We start from the raw sequence: 21,241 nt of genomic DNA on the forward strand, positions 1-21,241 counted from the left end.
TATACCAACAACTGCCCTCTGGTCACTTCAATACTACTGGTTGCTCCTTCATTCTAACCAAATATATCTTTTGATAAACAAGTAATTAAACAACCGCATTCCAATGAATTATTTTCTTGGAACTGTACAGTTTAAACATGTTAAAAGGTCAAACCCTAGTGGCCAGCATCTATGTTTATTTTTATCTTCAGAGCTAATCATTTTCTTGGAACCGTACAGGTTAAAAGGTCAAACCCTAGTGGTCAGCATCTATGTTTATTTTTATCTTCAGAGCTCGTATCTGTTAACTCTCTCCGCCAAATAGTGCCAATACACCAAAAATATGTAACTTTCTTATTTTTATGCATTTTGTTATGATAGCTCTACCAACTGAGCTATCTTGTCACCGCCGATCGAACACGCCTGACCGCCATAGTCATAATAGAAACTGCTGATGACTATAATTTGACCTCCAAAGGCACCCTCTCAGTGGCGGATCCAGGGTTCTTGAAAGGGGGCAACCAGTTGGGGGGGCGGATGTTGGTTCAGGAGATGAAGCCCCGGACGCTCTCGGGTTTTAGGAGGTTTATGGAACTTTTTTTTTACTTATTTTAATTTAGCTTTATTTTAGGTATAATTATTGCAATATCCCACACCAAAAGAATTGATTTATTAATCTTATGTATATTTTTGGTCACAAAAGGGGGCGAGACTCCTGGACCCCCTCTGAATCCGCCAGCCCCCCCCCCCCCTTTTTAAATCATTTCAAGAACGACTTAACAATTTCAGCTCTTCATTCAATTGCGCATGTGCATTGTCCCCTGTCAGCCACAATATAAACATTGGACCACGTTATTTACATTAACATGTTCACAGGATTGACATCGCCAGACACTCGCGGAATTTAAAAATTTTGTCAATTTAATAGAAGGAAGAATGGGTCTGCTATCTGAAGGTTCACCCCTTGACTGGACAGAGACGAAGGCGTATGCTGATCACGTGCGGAAACATGGCATCAGACAGTTTATAAATTTGTATCATAAACTCCAGGATAGGACCAAAGACGTTTTATACTGGGGAGATGAGGTGAGTTTAGGTACACGGGGAAGGGGGGGGGGGGTTAGTAGGGCTATTTAAAAGATAAATAGTGAAATTCCCCTTGTAAGACAGACATAATGCATGATATGTGTGAATTAGTTTGCTTATTGAGCAGGGCTAATATATAGAACATGATAATTGATAAAATGTACTTGACTAATGTTTTTTCTTACCCCAACCCTTAAAAACTGTAGATAAGCTTAATTGATATGAACATCTGAACATAAATTGTAACATTGTCTATGGATCTCAAAGCATGTAAAGATCACATGTTTTATCAATAGATACAGTGTATCTCTTATATTTGACATTTTAATTAAAAAAAAAAATATATACTAATTTATTTTAAACTGATTTAAAGTAATATGAAATATACTTTTTAGTTATCTGTATACTGAAAGTAAATTTAGATTTATCAATGAAATCATTTGTTTGGTCCTTAATTCATCTTCAACAGCTGAATGTAAACATTGTAAAGATTCTGTATAAATCTTATATACAGTGTCAGACTTGTTGGATTGCTTTGAAAGCTGATAAGTAGTAAACCTCATGTAAGATCTTGTTCTGTGTAAACAGTGCAGACAAAACATTATAATTTTAATAAAATTATTATCACCATAACAGGAGAATGTCAAGTGTACAGTAAAAAAATTATTCAATAGACCTTTTAATATTACAGAATAAAACCAAAGGGATAAGAAAGGCATATCCTATAATTCCTTGCCTTTATTAAATAACTTAATACAGACATTTGTAGGATGTATTATTTCTTATTTGTGTCTAAAGATTATAGTGACCTGCATGCTGTGTTAAATATAACCTGAAATTAAAGTCCATTATTGGAGAGTACTTATTATGTAATCCTTTTAAAGTATGCATCAAATGATATTCTATACTATATAATGTTTTAGAAAACAACAACTCTCTGACAATAGATGTAGTAATCAGGGTTTGACATTAACTTTTACAAGTACTAGACCAGTCGGGCTACTTCCCATAATTTTTACTAGCCCTGACCATAAAATCACTAGCCCTGACAAAACTTGAAAATTTACTTCTTGTAATCGAGAATTTCAATGAGGTAACGTTTGAAACCATATTTGATATGCGTGTCAATATTTTTGACAGACTGTTCGATAGTTGAGTTGGGTTCATCGGGACATTTGAGCATTATAAGCCTTAAAGAACATTCAACAAACTTTAATAAAATAAGTAATCATAAATATTAATATATTAATTTTAAAATATACTATACGTAACTATTTATACCATATTGATACTGAACTACAGTAGTTTCGACCTCGACTTGTGTATTACAGACGTGGCTGTTACACGACCAGACTACTCATTTACTAGACTGGGTCGGTCGGTCGGACATGCCTTCGTTGGTGTCAAACCCTGGTAATATAGGATATAAATCAGTGCTGCAGGGAGTATAAATGTATAATGATCACAATATTGCAAAGCAAGAGTGTGCAGGTATAACTATACATAGCAGTGATTGTAGATAATGGAATATTTGATTGGTACTAGATGATTTTATTTTACACCCTGTTGACCAGGAATTGGAGCAGACGATTTATTCCAGGTCAGGGATAGTGTTAACATCACATATCCATTAATACATTTTCATTTACCATGCATACACTTCATGTGAAAGGTATTGTGAAATTTTGGCTGAAAAGTGTCAAGTTTCTAAACTGCTAGGTAAATATTGGACGATTTGCGGGCAACTAGATGATGAAAAAAAAGCACAAAAATAGTTTGATAAAGTCGTAGAACTTGTATCTTTAATGGCATATGAATTGCATTTATTGCTAAAGAAGATCCTGTAAATAGCATGTATGACTTATCTTAATAACCTCAATGAGAAATGAGTGGGCTCCTAGTTAATAACCGTATCAAACTTAAATATTTATTTCTTCAATGATCTTTATAATTTCAGTGGGTTTTTTTACAGTTCAATTTTAAAAATTACCAGTAAATGCTAAGGTATTTTGACAAAACGATCTTGCTCAATGAATAAATTCTCAAAAACATGTTTACTGTTTAACTGTTTAAGTTTATTCATATTATTAATGAAATCTTTGATTTGAGAGCTTATTTACACAGCTTATAAAAATATTGTTTTTATCAAGCAGCAGGATATATCACTGATCCTTAAGAAATCTATTGATAAAAAAAGAATTTGTCAACTTTGCACAAGATAATGAAATTTCTATCTGTTAATTTCCATCTACATGTATAACCATTAGTTTTACAAAGTTGACCAAGGTCCAGTTTGATCTTGTTGTACTATAGTGAGAGATTTCTGAATCCTACTTCACTCACTTCCCCCCTACAAAAAGATAATGAAATTCATCATATTCTTAGAAGTAAATACACCGATTCTGCAAATTACGATATGGGTGATGTCATAAAATCCCATATCAATGACCGGCCTGAAAACTCAAATGATGTATCAAACCGGCATGCAAAAAACCATTTCAAACCAGAAGTTGCCTTTGTATAAAGTTCAAAAGTTAATTATCTTGATTTTATTAATATGTACCTGTAATGTATAATTATTTTACTAAAATTTATTGACTTGATTAAATTCTTTTTAAAAAAAAGTGACCTGAAATTTGCTCTATTGGTCAAGATTTTAAAGAAAAAAGTCTTATTAATGCACAAAACATTATGTGAACTCACTTATTAAATTTTGTAAATATATGATGAATAGAATACCACATAACTAAAATGAATAGAATACTACATAACTAAAATCCATGGCATATCATATGTCATATAAACCCTCGGGCTGATATTGGGCCACTCAGACTAATATGACATATGTGGATTTCAGTATGTAATTAAATATTCTCTATGAATTACATTATTAATTAATTGATGTTATGTATTTAATCTGTGTGAAGATTTAAATACATATTGTAGACAAACCTTGTTTTTTTTATCTGTTGTGTTTTAGGACATATTGAACATGTTGAATCACCAACAGCACTGTACCATTTTTGTGTTATGTTCTAGAACTTTAACTCTATCAGGATTTTTAAAGACCATTCTTTCAATTTAGTAATATGCATAGATAAATTTAACTTTCATTCAGTTTTTAAATACACCAAATTTTAATTTTTCAAGTAACCAATCCCTTTTTAACATGTTTAAGTGTCCAAAAGCACCTCTCCTTTTTTTTAACCAGAAAAGGATGTTTACTCTAGTGGATCCTATAACTTGTGTCTATTTTTATCAAAAGTTTATTTATCTCTTAAAACAATCAAGCATTACGTTATACATGTTTTGCAACTAGTGTATATTTTTTCATATATTGAACAGTTTATTATGTTGGAATGAAGAAGTGGAGCATATTAATTTGTACCTATATTAGTTGGCCAGTCAGTTAATTGACCAATGGTTTACAATCAATATTAAGTAATGAATATTCATTAATCTTGATACACAGACATATCTTTCATTTTCCAAAAAAAAAATCCCTTTTGTCAAAGGTCATAGGTCACATGCTTTTCAGCCAAAATCTAAAAGTTTCCAACCTATTAACCACTTGCTGGAGAGACACCTTAATTAGAGGTATACTGGACCAAAAGGTCAAAGGTCACTGATTTTCAGCAATGCCAAACTAACTATTTGGAAACCTTTTAAGGGATACACAAATTTGACATAGTAAAAGATGACCTATTTGGAGAGTAATAGGTCAAAGTCACTATGTTTATAGCTCATACCAAAATCTAATGGTTTCTAACTAATATCTTTAGTTCCATTGCCTGATAGTCATTTAAAGTCATACAGGTGTTCGCCATGGCAAGTAAATTTGTTAAATATAGGATAGGAAAATAGCTAAATGGGATATAACATATATGTTTTACAATCGTGTTTTGTTATAGCTTATGTAGGAAATGGTATTGCTAATGTGGACTTATCATGTAGCTTGAATAGAATGACCCTTTCTCAGTTCCTCACAGGTTCTTAATGGAGTATGAATACAGTAAATATGATTGATTAAAATTGTGTGTTTGTCTGTAGTGGAGCAATGCTGTAAAATTATTTGCTTGTCTGTAGATGGAGCAATGCTGTAAAATTGTGTTTGTCTGTAGGTGGAGAACATGCTGTAAAATTTTGTGTTTGTTTGTAGGTGGAGTATATGCTGTTAAATTGTGTGTTTGTCTGTTGGTGGAGTACATGCTGTAAAATTTTGTGTTTGTTTGTAGGTGGAGTATATGCTGTTAAATTGTGTGTTTGTCTGTTGGTGGAGTACATGCTGTAAAATTGTGTGTTTGTCTGTAGGTGGAATACATGCTGTAATATTGTTTGTTTGTCTGTAGGTGGAGTACATGCTGTAAAATTGTGTGTTTGTCTGTAGGTGGAATACATGCTGTAAAATTGTTTGTTTGTCTGTAGGTGGAGTATATGCTGTAAAATTGTGTGTTTGTCTGTAGGTGGAGTACATGCTGGTTAAAGTGAGCCGGGAGAAGAAGAAAGCTCAGCTGGCCCTGACTGCTGAACCAATCCTGAAGGAGTTACAAAAAACAGAACACGCTAACCCTAAGTATGAACATTTTTACACACCATCATTTCATTTCAAGATATTAAACTGACATCTGACAGTCCAGAAAATCATCTCTACTATTGATTTAGAATCACACCAAACACATTATCATATACTCCCAGGGTCAACTTAGAAATGTAAAAGCATGCCCAATAGATAGGTGAATCATCTCAACATGATACTGTAAACATAAACCAAACAAACTAAAAGTGTCGTCTCAACTAAGAACTGTCAGAACATGCAAAACAAATCAATGTAGCATATTTTCATGATACTATAATAGATACCAAACAAACCAAGAGTGCTATCTCAACTCAAAACTGAAAACACACAAAAACAAATTGGTGTATCATCTCAACATGGTAAACCTGCACCTATAAAAACCATTGTATATCTCAATACACTACTGTATACTCAGTATATCATCTCACTACACTACTGTATACTCAATGTATCATCTCACAACACTACAGTATACTCAGTGTATCATCTCACTACACTACTGTATACTCAACATATCATCTCACTACACTACTGTATACTCAATATGTCATCTCACTACACTATTGTTACTGAGTGTATCATCTACTAATGTATACTCAGTGTATCATCTCTTAACACTACTGTTTACTCAACATATCATCTCACTACACTACTGTTACTCAGTGTATCATCTCTTAACACTACTGTATACTCAGTGTATCATCTCACTACACTACTGTATACTCAGTATATCATCTCACTACACTACTGTATACTCAGTATATCATCTCACTACACTACTGTATACTCAGTACAGCATCTCACTACACTACTATATACTCAGTGTATCATCTCACTACACTACTGTGTACTCAATATATCATCTCACTGCACTACTGTATACTCAATGTATCATCTCACTACACTACTGTATACTCAGTACATCATCTCACTACACTACTGTATACTTAATGTATCATCTCACTACACTACTGTTTACTCAGTGTATCATCTTACTACACTACTGTATACTCAGTGTATCATCTCACTACACTACTGTATACTCAGTACAGCATCTCACTACACTACTATATACTCAGTGTATCATCTCACTACACTACTGTGTACTCAATATATCATCTCACTACACTACTGTATACTCAATGTATCATCTCACTACACTACTGTATACTCAGTACATCATCTCACTACACTACTGTATACTTAATGTATCATCTCACTACACTACTGTTTACTCAGTGTATCATCTTACTACACTACTGTATACTTAATGTATCATCTCACTACACTACTGTATACTCAATATATCATCTCACTATACTACTGTATACTTAATGTATCATCTCACTACACTACTGTATACTCAATATATCATCTCACAACACTACAGTATACTCAGTATATCATCTCACTACACTACTGTTTACTCAACATATCATCTCACTACACTACTGTATACTCAGTGTATCATCTCACTACACTACTGTATACTTAAAGTATCATCTCACTACACTACTGTGCACTCAGTGTTTCATGTCACTACACTACTGTATACTCAGTGTATCATCTCACTACACTACTGTATACTCAGTACATCATCTCACTACACTACTGTGTACTCAGTGTATCATCTCACTACACTACTGTATACTCAGTGTATCATCTCACTACACTACTGTGTACTCAGTGTATCATCTCACTACACTGCTGTATACTCAGTGTATCATCTCACTACACTACTGTGTACTCAGTGTATCATCTCACTACACTACTGTGTACTCAGTGTATCATCTCACTACACTACTGTATACTCAGTATATCATCTTAGTACACTACTGTATACTCACTGTATCATCTCACTACACTACTGTATACTCAGTGTATCATCTCACTACACTACTGTATACTTAAAGTATCATCTCACTACACTACTGTATCCTCAGTATATCATCTCACTACACTACTGTATACTTAATGTATCATCTCACTACATTACTGTATACTCAAGCTAAAAATGTCAACATATTGCTGTATTTAACACAGTGCTGTAAAATCATTATGGGCATATTAATATATCACCACAAAACAAATGGGACGTTTACAAATATCTCAATATGACATAAATTTACACTGCATTATCTCCTCAGAGACTTGAAGGAAATGCCCATTGAAATATCATTCTCTATAAATATTAATGTGTATTTTAAGAAAAAAAATAAAGTTAAAAAGAAATAAACTGAAATGCCCCAGTTCATGAAATCATTTCTGAAGCGGAGTAGAGCAATGAGGCATAAACCTCTCACGCAACACAATTCAAGCAGGCAATTAGAAAAATTCAACAGTAATAAATTTTTTTCACACTCTGATACTTTATGACCTTCAAATGACCTTGTTTCAGATTATGGATACAGCAAGCTGGTCCAGGCTGTCAGCCTCCCATTATAACTTTTAGTGTTGTTAAATTTACACAGTAAAGAAGGCTGAAAATGACAGTGCTGGACCCTGCTATTTTGTAGGTCCACAAATTGACCGTTATATTAATGAAACTGATTTGCTCTATTTGTATGCATATGCAAAATTTTGTTTTTAGTTAAACCCCCCCTTTTTTTTTTCTCTCTCTTGAGATTTGTTTACTCATGGTGATTCAGCAGAATTTTTGGTGATTATATTCCTTGAAGCCTCTGGCAAAGTATGAACACAGTGTGAAAAAGTAGACACACATTCCTCAAATAATCAATCTTATAATTTGTGTTTAAGTCAAGGGAAAATATTTTAGAAATGTATGCTAGATCATCATCTGTTTGTATTCAGTTTTAGGTCCTTTCTGCATTATACTGTTCTTAAAGCTGTGAACTGTCATACATTATTTACTAACCAGGCTTTTACAATACTTAAAAATTTCCCAAATGCTCAACATTTACCTGCCTTGTAGAATTATTTTGTGTGAGTAAAATATGCACCAGCTGTGATAAAAACCTGTATACATATACCTGTAAATAAGTATTCAAATATCAGGTCTCTTTTAATCTTTTAACAGAATGACACCAAATCTTAGGTCCCTGTAAAGAAACCTCATATACACATCAATTAATGTGATCTCTCATTCATTTCAAAGATGATTGTAAAGGGACTTTTTTAAAAATGTGACATTTTTAGTCAAGTAAGGAAATGAGAGCCATTTAAATGGCTGGTCTGAAAATAAAACAAGGTGAAGGTCACTGATGTCTGTAAATATTGTAAACAGATTTAAGACCTGATTAAGAAGAATATAAAAATTACTGCTTTAACAGACACATTGCATTATTTAGGAATTTGTGAAAAGAATTTTAAAGAGGTTGCCATTTTTCATGCTTTTATTTCAATTGAAAGTTCTTTATTTTAACTGGGGAGAACAAAGAGTTATACAGGGGGTATATTTATATCAATTTTGGCGTTGAGTTTAACTTTTGTTACTATCTCATTATCCCCACAAAATAGTTGGAGGGAATAATGTGCTTGTGATGGGGGGGGGGGGGTTGAGTGAGTGAGTACATGCATAACGAAAGTTCCTCAATTAAGTAATAATTTATGTCGGGATCAATGTACTGTTTTGTGAGGGGACACTCAGCTTTTTGGTGCTCTTGTTGAGATTTTTTCATCCTATTAAATTGTAAGGAAAAAGAATGGAGTATGTTTCTAAACACATTAAGATATTACTCAAAATATTGGTGTTTTAGTAGAATATACAGCAAAAATAAAGCTTGTGCTAAACCTGCTACAAAAAAATTTAGAAAAATCACAATCTTAAGTTGTACATTTATTTCATTATTTAATGTGTTAATAACATTTCCATTAAAAAATGAATTTACAGGAACCATCCAACAACATGGCGGCCAGAATATGCCAATTATATGGTAGAGGGAACCCCAGGAAAACCCTATGGGGGAATGATGGCCCACTTCAATGTGGTGGAATCTAACATGAGGCTAAGGTATGGATCTAAGGAGGCCTTGAATATATTTTATGGTTTTTGTTTTTGATGAAGTCAACATCATTTAGTTCTTGTGTAGGAAGCTTTAAGGGCAAAGTCTATATATGTACTGTTCTCTGACTGTGGCAATAATCCATTCAAATAATAACTGTCTAATATTATTATATTGTATGCCTAAAAATTTGTTTTGAGAAAAATCCTCATAAATTTTTAATGGTTTTTGCATGCAGTTTATTTTGTCAAGTTATTGAACAACATTTTGCATAGAACATAATGAGAAATTCTTAAGTTTTTACATAGACTTGGCATTAATTAAAAATGGTAAAATTCTTTATCTAAAGAGGAAAAGTTTTGTGTTTCATCAGGAGTAGATATTACATATTTTTGTGACCTGGAAATGAAAAACAAGTCTCTTTCCTCCATTTATTGTTAAAATCTTTTGTATACTAAAACACTGTTATTAAATGTTGAGGTGTCAGTAATAACACAGGAACAAAATAACTGTCTGTAGTTGGATTTTGAATGCATTTATAGCCTGCTGGTGCATTTGAAACTCAACTCATGCCCAATATCCACTTACATAAATCATACATGAAGACCAGAATAAGGGTATTCAAAATTATGTGTATAATTATGCTCTCTTTTTTTTCAAACAATAAAGTATGTAAACAGAGATAAAATATTTCATTTGAAGTAAAATATTCCACTTGAGGTCTTGATTCTTTCTTGTTTGTAGGAGAGAGGAGATTCAGAAATGGTGTGGTGAGGGTATTGTCCCCCTCTCTCTGACCTCATTTCCAAGGTAAGAATTTGGCAATCATATGCAATCATATGCATCAGTAAAGGGGAGATATTTTCCACCTGAGGTGTTAAGTTTTGCTGTTTAGGAGGAGACTTGTCAAGTCCTAGGTGGCAGATTTGGTCAACAAGGATGATATTTTTTTCCTCACACTCAAACATTATGAAGTGAAAGCTTTTATCATGTAGATATTTTTATTATACATTCACCACAAAACTAAAGCCATAATAAAAAGGAACTTACCATGATCAAGTTAAACACATAAAGTTTAAACTAAGAAATTAAAACTTAGGGAAGAAAATATGTATGTAAACTGTTTTTGTAAATTTTGTGTTATTTGTTTCTATTGAACAGAATTTCTGTTCTCCAAGTTTGGACCTTATGCAGTTGTATTTGAACTGGTAAATGAACTTCACATTTTGTACTGGTTTGTAGATCTGGCTGTCCTGGATTCACTGAACCGGAACACACGCCCACACCAAACAGTGGAGCTTCACACTCCCTTTTCTTTCCAGATGAGGCCATTTTTCCTGGACATCCACGATTTAAGTAAGATTAAATAGGAAATGTTAATGGCATATGTCCTATGGATTGGTACATGATACACAATCAACAAAGATGAATTTACTACAAAAATCCATATTAAAACAAATGCTTAAAGTACCAAGAAAATATGATGAATAATTTTAAAAGGAGTTTGAAATATATATTGTTAACATTTTTTGTTTCCAGAACCCTAACCAGGAACATAAGACAGAGAAGAAACAAAAAAGTTGCAATAAACATTCCAGGTGATCTTTCAGTTCAGTTATTGCTTAAGTGTTGTTGTTTAAATTTCTGTTAAAATGAGAACTGTAAGTCTGTCACTGGTCAGTGGAAGTGGACCAAAGTATGTGTATTGACTCTACATTTAATTTCTGAGTCAGTAAGTAAATATTTAAATACTAGGATTAATTTTAAAGCTACTGTAATCAACATGCTTAACAGTTTTTACTTCTGGGGGCAATTGGTATATTTCTAAAATATCACACAAGTTTATTTATTTAATACCCATTGATTAAATATGTTCACTTCTGACAATCACTTTTCAATAATACTGGAATTATTTTCCCCAAGACCCAGAGTGAATTTAATTATCAAACACAATCCGGAGATACGTAGAGGAGTATGCAGTTATAATTCTCAGTGAATGAATGGGCTAGCGTAAAGTACAGTCCGTGTTCAGTATACTTATTAAAAAATAGTGAGATATAGATATTTATAGATGAATATTTACACTTAGGTCTGGATTCCAAAATGTGGATCAACAATGGTTTTACATAATACATCATTTGCATATGGGCAAACCCCCCCCCCCCCCCTTTCAAAAAAAAAGATTCAATTTTTAATGCAAAATACTTCATATCATTAAGCTTAAAATGGAAAAGAAATTTAAAAATCTTCTTCATGTACAGAATACATGTAATTAATTTTAGTTTGACTTACCAGTGGTAAAGAAAGGGGTATTAACCAAGATATGCCATATACAATGTCTGCTTCACCTCATCTGCCCCTTATCCTGTATCTGACCCCATTAAGTTAAGCTTTTGAATGGAGGAGCATAAGTTTTTATCCACATTTATTCCTCAAAGTTATAACTACTACTGGAATATATTGATATATCTGACATATTTAAATTAGGTATATATTTGTTTTGATATGACAAAGCATTATGCTATTGCAATAATACAATTACTATATACAGATAAGTTATTTATTAATTTTAACACCTGGAAAAACCTATGCTTGTTACAGTTTACAAGGACAAGTACACCAAGTCCCCGTACCTAGATGATTTTGCTGCTCTGGGAGATGACGGGGAGAGCCAGGCGGGGGCCAAGCCTGACCACATATACATGGACTGTATGGGGTTCGGTATGGGATGTAGCTGTCTCCAGGTGACCTTCCAGGCGTGTAACATCAATGAGGCCAGGAAACTCTACGATGACCTGGCTCCTCTCTGTCCTATCATGGTAAGAATTGTCTAATTATCAAGGTCCTCTCTGTCCTGTCATGGTATGAGTTGTCTAGTTATCAAGGTCTTGTCTATCCTATCGTAGTAAGAGTTGTCTAGTTATCAAGGTCTTGTCTATCCTATCATGGGAAGAGTTGACTAATTATCAAGGTCCTCTATGTCCTATCTTGGTAGGCGTTGTCTAATTTTCAAGGTCCTCTCTGTCCTTTAATGGTATTAGTTGTCTACTTATTTGGAAATTGACCTTATACATAGGATAAATTACAGTACGGTATTATACCTCGATATAATAATTCTACTGAATGCATTATCTGATTGGTTCTAGATTGTCATGTGACAGGACATTAAAACTTCATATTTCTCTGTTGTCATATTTTTCATAATTTTCAACCCCATCTGGGGCTTTGTGCATTAATCTTGCAAGGGTTAACATTTCTTGAATGAAAACACAAGACATCACAATTTACAATAGGGGAAAGATTACATCTATCAAGCAGTAATCTCCAATAAAGTGGAAGAACTTTATTTCTTGAATACATGCTTAGAGTAGGCAACTTTTCAAAATGACTAGAATGTAAAGAGACGGAATAGTTGTTACCCATACTTATTTATGATGATTTTGCTTCCAAGAAAGAAATGATGTAGATATTGTCCATTGACAGCTGGCCCTGAGTGCAGCAGCTCCTATCTACCGTGGTCACTTAGCAGATATTGATGCCAGATGGACGGTCATCTCACAGTCAGTGGACGATCGGACAGACGAAGAAAGGGGAGAAAAGGTGTGTATCATGTCAACATAACAGGGATTATAAAAGTTCTATTTATGTTTTCTATGCATCATTAAAGTTTTCAATAAGTAAAACCATTCAGCAGCTCTAAAATGTCATAATTTTTTGGCACCAGAAAATGGCAGTAAAAATGATTAATTTTACTTACAGTATTACTTTGTATGTAATATGTAAGACTATTTATAAAATTTGTTTTTTCAGCCTTTAAAAAATGACAAGTTTGTGATCAACAAATCTCGTTACGACTCCATAGACAGTTACTTATCCCCTTGTTACCGATGTAGTAATGATATTGACCTGGTGTACGATCATGATATTTACAAAGAGCTCCGAGCAGCGGGTAGGGCTGATTCATACTCTTTATGCAAGTCAATCTTTTATTTATTGTCAGTTTTAACTTTTTTTTGGGGGGGGGGGGGGGCAATAAGAGTCATTGTGACCTGACTTATGAATATGGTCACTTAGTTCTGCTATGGTATTAAAGATTCATTTAAAAAAAAGAAAGACACATTGTAAATCATAACATCCTTATAGGCAAAACTTTCTGCTGCCCAGTGGGTATTGGTTTGTTTCATTTGCAATGAACATCTATTTAATTCTATGTACATGTACTAGATTTAAAAAAAATATTCTAAGAGTGTCTGTATATTAAACATAATTACAGCAACCCTGTTTACATAAATAAACTGTAATAAATTTTTAATCTGTGCATGTATTAAACACTTTACTGTTTTTATAGTTTTGATTTATTTGCATCAATCAGCTGATTCTGTTTACGATTTACCTGTGAACACCGGGTCATGTTTTACAGAGGTAGATGAACCCCTCTCCAAACACATAGCTCACCTGTTCATCAGAGACCCCGTCTCACTATTCAGTGAAAAAATTAATCAAGACGATGAGAGGGATACAGACCATTTTGAGGTATTACAATATGTTAGTAATACTATAATGTTAAGTTATATATTACAGTCTTACAGGGCTATAATTTCACAGTTTTACATTATTATTACAGTATAGCAGAACTATAATGTAACAGTATTACAGGGTTATAGTTTTACAATTTTACAGGAATATATTATTATTACAGGGTTATAGTTTTACAATTTTACAGGAATATATTATTATTACAGGGTTATAGTTTTACAATTTTACAGGAATATATTATTATTACAGGGTTATAGTTTTACAATTTTACAGGAATATATTATTATTACAGGGTTATAGTTTTACAATTTTACAGGAATATATTATTATTACAGGGTTATAGTTTTACAATTTTACAGGAATATATTATTATTACAGGGTTATAGTTTTACAATTTTACAGGAATATATTATTATTACAGGGTTATAGTTTTACAATTTTACAGGAATATATTATTTTGAATACAGTATAGTAGGATTGTAAAAGTACAGTATTTACTGTGCTATAATATTACAGTGTTACAGGGCTATAATTTCAGTTTTACAGATATATATTATTATTACAGATGTTTCAGTATAAGAGGACTGTAATATTACAACTAGCATTGTAATAGAACTAGAACTTACCAAGTTCCAATGTCCCATTCCAAACATCAATATAAAGTAGAGACTTAGCACTTTCATTTTCTATTAAAAAAAAAAAGTTTCCTATGAGAGTCCATGCATTGAAAATCAGGCTTTGTGAAATTGCAATGTTCTTGAATTTTGAAGAAAATGGGTGTATTGTGAGTACCTTCAGCAAAGAATTTAAATATGAGCCCTCCCCTCAATCCAAAAAAACAAAAAACAAAAAAAAAAACATAGATTGTAATCTTCTGAAACATGTCTTTCAATATATAATAAATTGAACATTTTAGATCAGAGGTTTAGTTCTATGCAAAATATTGAAAAACAGCTTAAATTTTCAGGATTTGAGGATAATGATGCAATTCATGATATCATAATTCATGGACTAGCGAGAAAATTATATCACTTTTAAAAGATTATGTAGTCACAAAGGGTCCAGGTGAAATTTTAGTATTTTCAACTAAAACTGAGTAGTTTTGATTTTTCAAAAATCAACAGGACCAATAAAGGCCTCAAATGAATCTTGTTCTTTGTCTTATGTTTCCAGGTCAAGGCTTTATTATCAGATATTAAAAGTGCATTTTATCTTGAAACTCTCTTTAGTTTTTGAGATTTGTTGAAAAATGTTTTGAAGATTGTACATGTATCTCCAATGTGCCCCCTCCACCACTCGAAAAAAATCTTGACTCTTGTATTAGGTTAAGGTCAACAGGACAGGGCTGATGTTTGGAAAAAATTCTTACAAAATTACTTTTTCTGTCCACTTGACAGAACCTGTGGTTTGAGGCTGTTAAACCACTTTGTCCAGTTGATAGATATTGTGAGAGAGTTGTTTTTTGTTATTTTAGAATATCCAGTCAACCAATTGGCAGACCATGCGTTTTAAACCTCCCCCTCCCAACAGTAACATTGGCTGGAGAGTAGAATTCAGGCCAATGGAGGTAAGGCGACACAAACACTATGTGTCTTAACACAATTACCCAAAATTCAGGATTTCATGTATGTCTAAAATGAGGCAAAAACAAGTAAAGCATTTTAGTTGGTATCTGTTGGTAAAACACATTGAGGTACAAAACCTACAGAAGTGTAAAGTCAGGGATTTTAAAACTTGTGTTACTGAAAGTTGAGAATCTGAGCAATGTAAAATATCAATTATTATTCAAAGTTAGGACATCTGGATTGTGGAAATGTGAATGTTGTAAATGGGAAAAAAAAGATACATAAAACAAAATGTAATATTGCCTTAAATGTAATATAGTTTAACTTGCCTAATCCATATGGTGTGTACTCTGAAACATTAATCTATTATGGAAACATGAAGTCCTGTTTAGTAAATTCAGTTGTTAAAATGGATCTGGAATGATGTGTAATCCAACAAATTATGAATTTTGTGTATTTTAGGTTCAGCTGTCTGATTTTGAGAATGCTGCTTACACTGTGTTTATCGTCTTACTGACCCGGGTCATCTTAACCTATGGACTGAGCTTTGTTATCCCGATATCTAAGGTTGGTACTGAAATCTGACCCAGTATAACGTCTTACTGACAAGGGTCATTTTAACCTAAGGACTGAGCTTTGTAATCCTGATATCTAAGGTTGGTACTGAAATCTGACCCAGTATAATGTCTTACTGATGCGGGTGATTTTAACCTATGGACTGAGCTTTGTTATCACGATATCTAAGGTTGGTACTGAAATCTGACTCAGTATAATGTCTTACTGACGCGGGTCATTTTAACCTACGGACTGAGCTTTGTAATCCCGATATCTAAGGTAGGTACTGAAATCTGACTCGGTATAATGTCTTAATGACCCGGGTCATTCCAGTTATATTTATTTGCAATTACAATGACAGTAAAACACCCTTGGAGTGAAAACTGACAGCTGATAACATTCTAATGGTTGACATAGATGTACTTTTTTTAATTAACTTGATAAGACATGATTTAACAATGATTGTCAACAAGGATTCAATATTGTTTGTTTTACTGTATAATTGGAGGATTCAATGTAGTTTGTTTTACTGTATTTTTGCTAACTACTTATAAACTGAGGTAAGAATACTGACAATATGCATATGCAATTTTTTTTCAATAGTGCTTCTTGAACATCAATTTCTTTTGACCACCAACATTTAACCATTCTGTGATTTAAGATATTGGTGAAGATTTTCAAAAAGCAGAGATTGTAGAAGCAGGATTAAAACATAATTGTGATTTCGTACATTTTATAGGTAGATGAAAACATGAAGACTGCTCACAATCGAGATGCTGTGCTCAATGATCAGTTTTACTTCCGCAAGGAAATCTTTACTGGTTTGTCCATCTATATTTCAACATCATAGACCTGACTTTTAGTAAAATTTGAATTTTGTGATAGAATTAATATGTTTTTTCCTCCATAGACTGTACCCCAGAGGAATTCACCAAGTGTATGCCAGAGTACTGTGCTGATTCAAAGTGTACCAAGAAAACTGATGAACAGTGTAAATTGATGTCAATAAATGAAATCATAAATGGCAGTGTAAGTGTCTCATTTATCATATCTCATAAATGGCAGTGTAAGTGTCTTGTCTACCATATCTCATAAACGGTAGTGTAAGTGTCTTTTCTACCATATCTCATAAATGGCAGTGTATGTGTCTCATCTGCCATATCTCATAAATGGCAGTGTAAGTAACTAAGTGTCTTGTCTACCATATCTCATAAACGGCAGTGTAAGTGTCAATCTACCATATCTCATAAACAGCAGTTTAAGTGTGTTTTCTACGATATCTCATAAACGGTAATGTAAGTGTCTTGTCTACCATATCTTGTTTTTGTTTAGGTCTTCTAATTTTGATAAATGTGAAAAGTGAATGTAGAAAATTGATTTCGGTTTGTACCTACATTTATGTTTCCTTGTGAATGATCCCCTACATTGAGTTTTAACCCTCTTTTAGGCTGACTTCCCTGGAATGATTCCTCTGATTCAAGGCTACTTAAACAGCATGGAGGATCAAGATTTAGATGTGGACACAAGATGCACAATACTTAACTATCTCAACCTGATATCACACCGAGCCTCAGGTAAATATCTCAACCTGATATCACACCTAGCCTCAGGTAAATATCTCAACCTGATATCACACCCAGCCTAAGGGAAATATCTCAACCTAATATCACACCAAGCCTTAGGGAAATATCTCAACCTGATATCACACCGAGCCTCAGATAAATATCTCAACCTGATATCACACCTAGCCTTAGGTAAATATCTCAACTTGATATCACACCAAGCCTCAGGTAAATATCTCAACCTGATATCACACCCAGCCTCAGGGAAATATCTCAACCTGATATCACACCAAGCCTTAGGTAAATATCTCAACCTGATATCACAACAAGCATCAGATAAATATCTCAACCTGATATCACAACTAGCCTTAGGTAAATATCTCAACTTGATATCACACGTAGCCTCAGATAAATATCTCAGTCTTATATCACACCTAGCCTTAGGTAAATATCTCAACCTGATATCACACCTAGCCTTAGGTAAATATCTCAACCTGATATCACAACCAGCCTCAGGTAAATATCTCAACCTGATATCACACGTAGCCTCAGATAAATATCTCAGTCTTATATCACACCTAGCCTTAGGTAAATATCTCAACCTGATATCACACCTAGCCTTAGGTAAATATCTCAACCTGATATCACAACCAGCCTCAGGTAAATATCTCAACCTGATATCACACGTAGCCTCAGATAAATATCTCAGTCTTATATCACACCTAGCCTTAGGTAAATATCTCAACCTGATATCACACCTAGCCTTAGGTAAATATCTCAACCTGATATCACAACCAGCCTCAGGTAAATATCTCAACCTGATATCACACGTAGCCTCAGATAAATATCTCAGTCTTATATCACACCTAGCCTTAGGTAAATATCTCAACCTGATATCACACCTAGCCTTAGGTAAATATCTCAACCTGATATCACAACCAGCCTTAGGTAAATATCTCAACCTGATATCACACCTAGCCTTAGGTAAATATCTCAACCTGATATCACACCTAGCCTTAGGTAAATAATTCAACTTGATATCACACCTAGCCTCAGGTAAATATCTCAACCTCATATCACCCCCAGCATCAGGTAAATATCTCAACCTGATATAACACCCAGCCTCAGGTAAATATCTCAACCTGATATAACACCCAGCCTCAGGTAAATATCTCAACCTGATATCACACCCAGCCTCAGGTAAATATCTGATATCACACCAAACCTCGGGTAAATATCTCAACCTGATATCACACCAAACCTCAGATAAATATCTCAACCTGATATCACACCAAGCCTCAGGAAAATGAATACAGGGAATCTGTATATTTCAACCTGATATCTCTCTTAGCTTCAGATGAGTTAATTCAGAAAATCTTGTTATCTCAACCTAATATCACACTTAGCCTCAGGAAAATACATGTTAATCCAGAGAATTTGTATATTTTAACCTGATATCATGCCAAGCATCAGGTAAATAAATCCAGATAATTTGTTTATTTCAATCTTATATCAAATGGAGCTTTAATTGTATAATACTAAAAATCAGTTTATTTAAACCTTGATATCATACTGAACTCATGTAAATAATACAATGTATCAACAAATCTGAATATTTCAACCTGATATCATACTGAATTCATGTAAATAATACAATGTATCAACAAATCTGAATATCTCAACCTGATATCATACTGAATTCATGAAAATAATATAATGTATCAACAAATCTGAATATCTCAATTTGATATCATACTGAATTCATGTAAATAATACAATGTATCAACAAATCTGAAAATCTCAATCTGATATCATACTGAATTCAGGTCTGTACTTCTCAACCTGATATCACATCAAGATTCAGGTAAATGGTAATAGAAAAAGTACTTATTTCAACGTTCTCAGGAATATCCTAACACTTGAAATAAATAGCCACAAAGTTAGTTTACATGTAATTAATTATTTCATATTGTAGGTAAGTCAGAGACAACTGCCAATTGGATGAGGAATTTTGTCCTGCACCACCCAGCATACAAACAAGACTCTGTGGTGTCAGATGAGATTAATTATGACTTGATGCAGGCGTGCATAGAGCGAAGTAAATGCTGTATCTCTGCCACAAAGACTAATCTGACATTACCAGAGGCTCTAGTCAAATCTGAGAAGTACCTCAATAAGAGGAATCCTTATACTTATACCAACACCATAAAGGAGGATCTCCCCAATGGAGACATGGACAACTCGTCATAGACTGAAATTTTAATAGCTCATTTTTATATGTATTTTTAGGGAATTTATAATGAAGAAATCAGATTTAATCGGGTCATGATTTAATCCACTGACTTTGAGATAGAAAATTATCCTATAATGTTTTTATAATTGGTGTATTTACTGGTAATTTATGCTGCAGGCATGCTGGGTACATATTTTTACTGATTTTAGGAAAAAATCTATCCCTCAATCATGTCTTATGTCAATTAAAATTTTGAAAACCATTGACTGCTTTTTATTTCAAAAATACATTCTACCAAAGTTATCTCAAATATTTATTTTAAAACAACTTAAACACCAGAAAGCAAAAGTAAGTGTGTATCCCTGACCATAAATGTATATATTCCAGTTAAATACAGTATCTCAAAACCTCATAAATGTAAACATTTTCTGACTTTCAATGTTCAAAATAATGAGTTTCGACTGATTTTTAAAACAAAATACATCGTTCCACTGCCCAAAAAGTACAATAAACTTGCTTTTACAAATATTATTTTACTGACTTTATCCCTTAGCAATAAATAGAAATGTGTGGATATTTAGAAATTATTGAAAGAAAATTAATTATACCTCACGCAACAAGTTGCATGAGGTATAATGTTTTTGACCCGTCTGTCAGTCAGTCAGTCCGTCAGTCCTGTTTTTTGTCAGCGCAATTCCTCGTAAACCGCTGCACAGAATTTGGTCAAACTTTGCAGATATTTAGGACACAATGTGTAGATGTGCATATTACCAGGAAATTTCGATTCCTTTATTTTTTCTGGGAATTTTGCACTTTTCAACTTAGATTTTTGGCCATATCTTGAATATAGAGATGAACAGTTTGTTAGTGCGACTCCTCTTAAACCGCTGCACAGAATTTGGTCAAACTTTGCAGATATTTAGGACACAATGTGTAGATGCACAGAATTTGGTCAAACTTTGCAGATATTTAGTACACAGTGTGTAGATGTGCATATTACCAGGGAATTCCGATTCCTTTATTTTTCTGGGAATTTCGGCACTTTTCAACTTAGATGTTTGGCCATATCTTGAATATAGAGATGAACAGTTTGTTAGTGCAACTCCTCTTAAACCGCTGCAAAGAATTCAAATGGTTAAACTTTGCAGATATTTAGTACACGGTGTGTAGATGTGCATATTACCAGG

At 33.3% G+C, this 21,241-nt stretch overlaps 1 protein-coding gene across 1 annotated transcript; it reads left to right on the forward strand.

Moving 5' to 3' along the window:
* Positions 1-787: 787 nt before the first annotated feature.
* On the forward strand, positions 788-20,317 carry LOC133186830 (glutamate--cysteine ligase catalytic subunit-like). The gene is made up of 16 exons (XM_061322177.1): positions 788-1,065; positions 5,529-5,638; positions 9,492-9,611; positions 10,348-10,413; positions 10,846-10,959; positions 11,143-11,201; positions 12,205-12,422; positions 13,087-13,203; positions 13,414-13,552; positions 14,024-14,136; positions 15,614-15,706; positions 16,167-16,271; positions 16,999-17,080; positions 17,170-17,288; positions 17,707-17,833; positions 19,797-20,317. The coding sequence occupies exons 1-16, from the start codon at positions 916-918 to the stop codon at positions 20,069-20,071; spliced, it is 2,007 nt and encodes a 668-aa protein (XP_061178161.1). The 5' UTR covers positions 788-915; the 3' UTR covers positions 20,072-20,317.
* Positions 20,318-21,241: the final 924 nt, after the last annotated feature.

The sequence above is a fragment of the Saccostrea echinata genome, unplaced genomic scaffold (assembly GCF_033153115.1).
Source record: "Saccostrea echinata isolate AGI-Se365-2 ecotype Australia unplaced genomic scaffold, CSIRO_AGI_Sech_v1 ptg000014l, whole genome shotgun sequence".
NCBI lineage: Eukaryota > Metazoa > Mollusca > Bivalvia > Ostreida > Ostreidae > Saccostrea > Saccostrea echinata.

Bases quoted from the DNA above. Each gene is read 5' to 3' on its own strand.
- LOC133186830 (XM_061322177.1), top strand. From the start codon at position 916: ATGGGTCTGCTATCTGAAGGTTCACCCCTTGACTGGACAGAGACGAAG. The intron at 10,960-11,142 runs GTAAGATTAAAT...TTTTGTTTCCAG, and splicing joins CCTGGACATCCACGATTTAA to AACCCTAACCAGGAACATAA. The intron at 13,553-14,023 runs GTAGGGCTGATT...CATGTTTTACAG, and splicing joins CAAAGAGCTCCGAGCAGCGG to AGGTAGATGAACCCCTCTCC.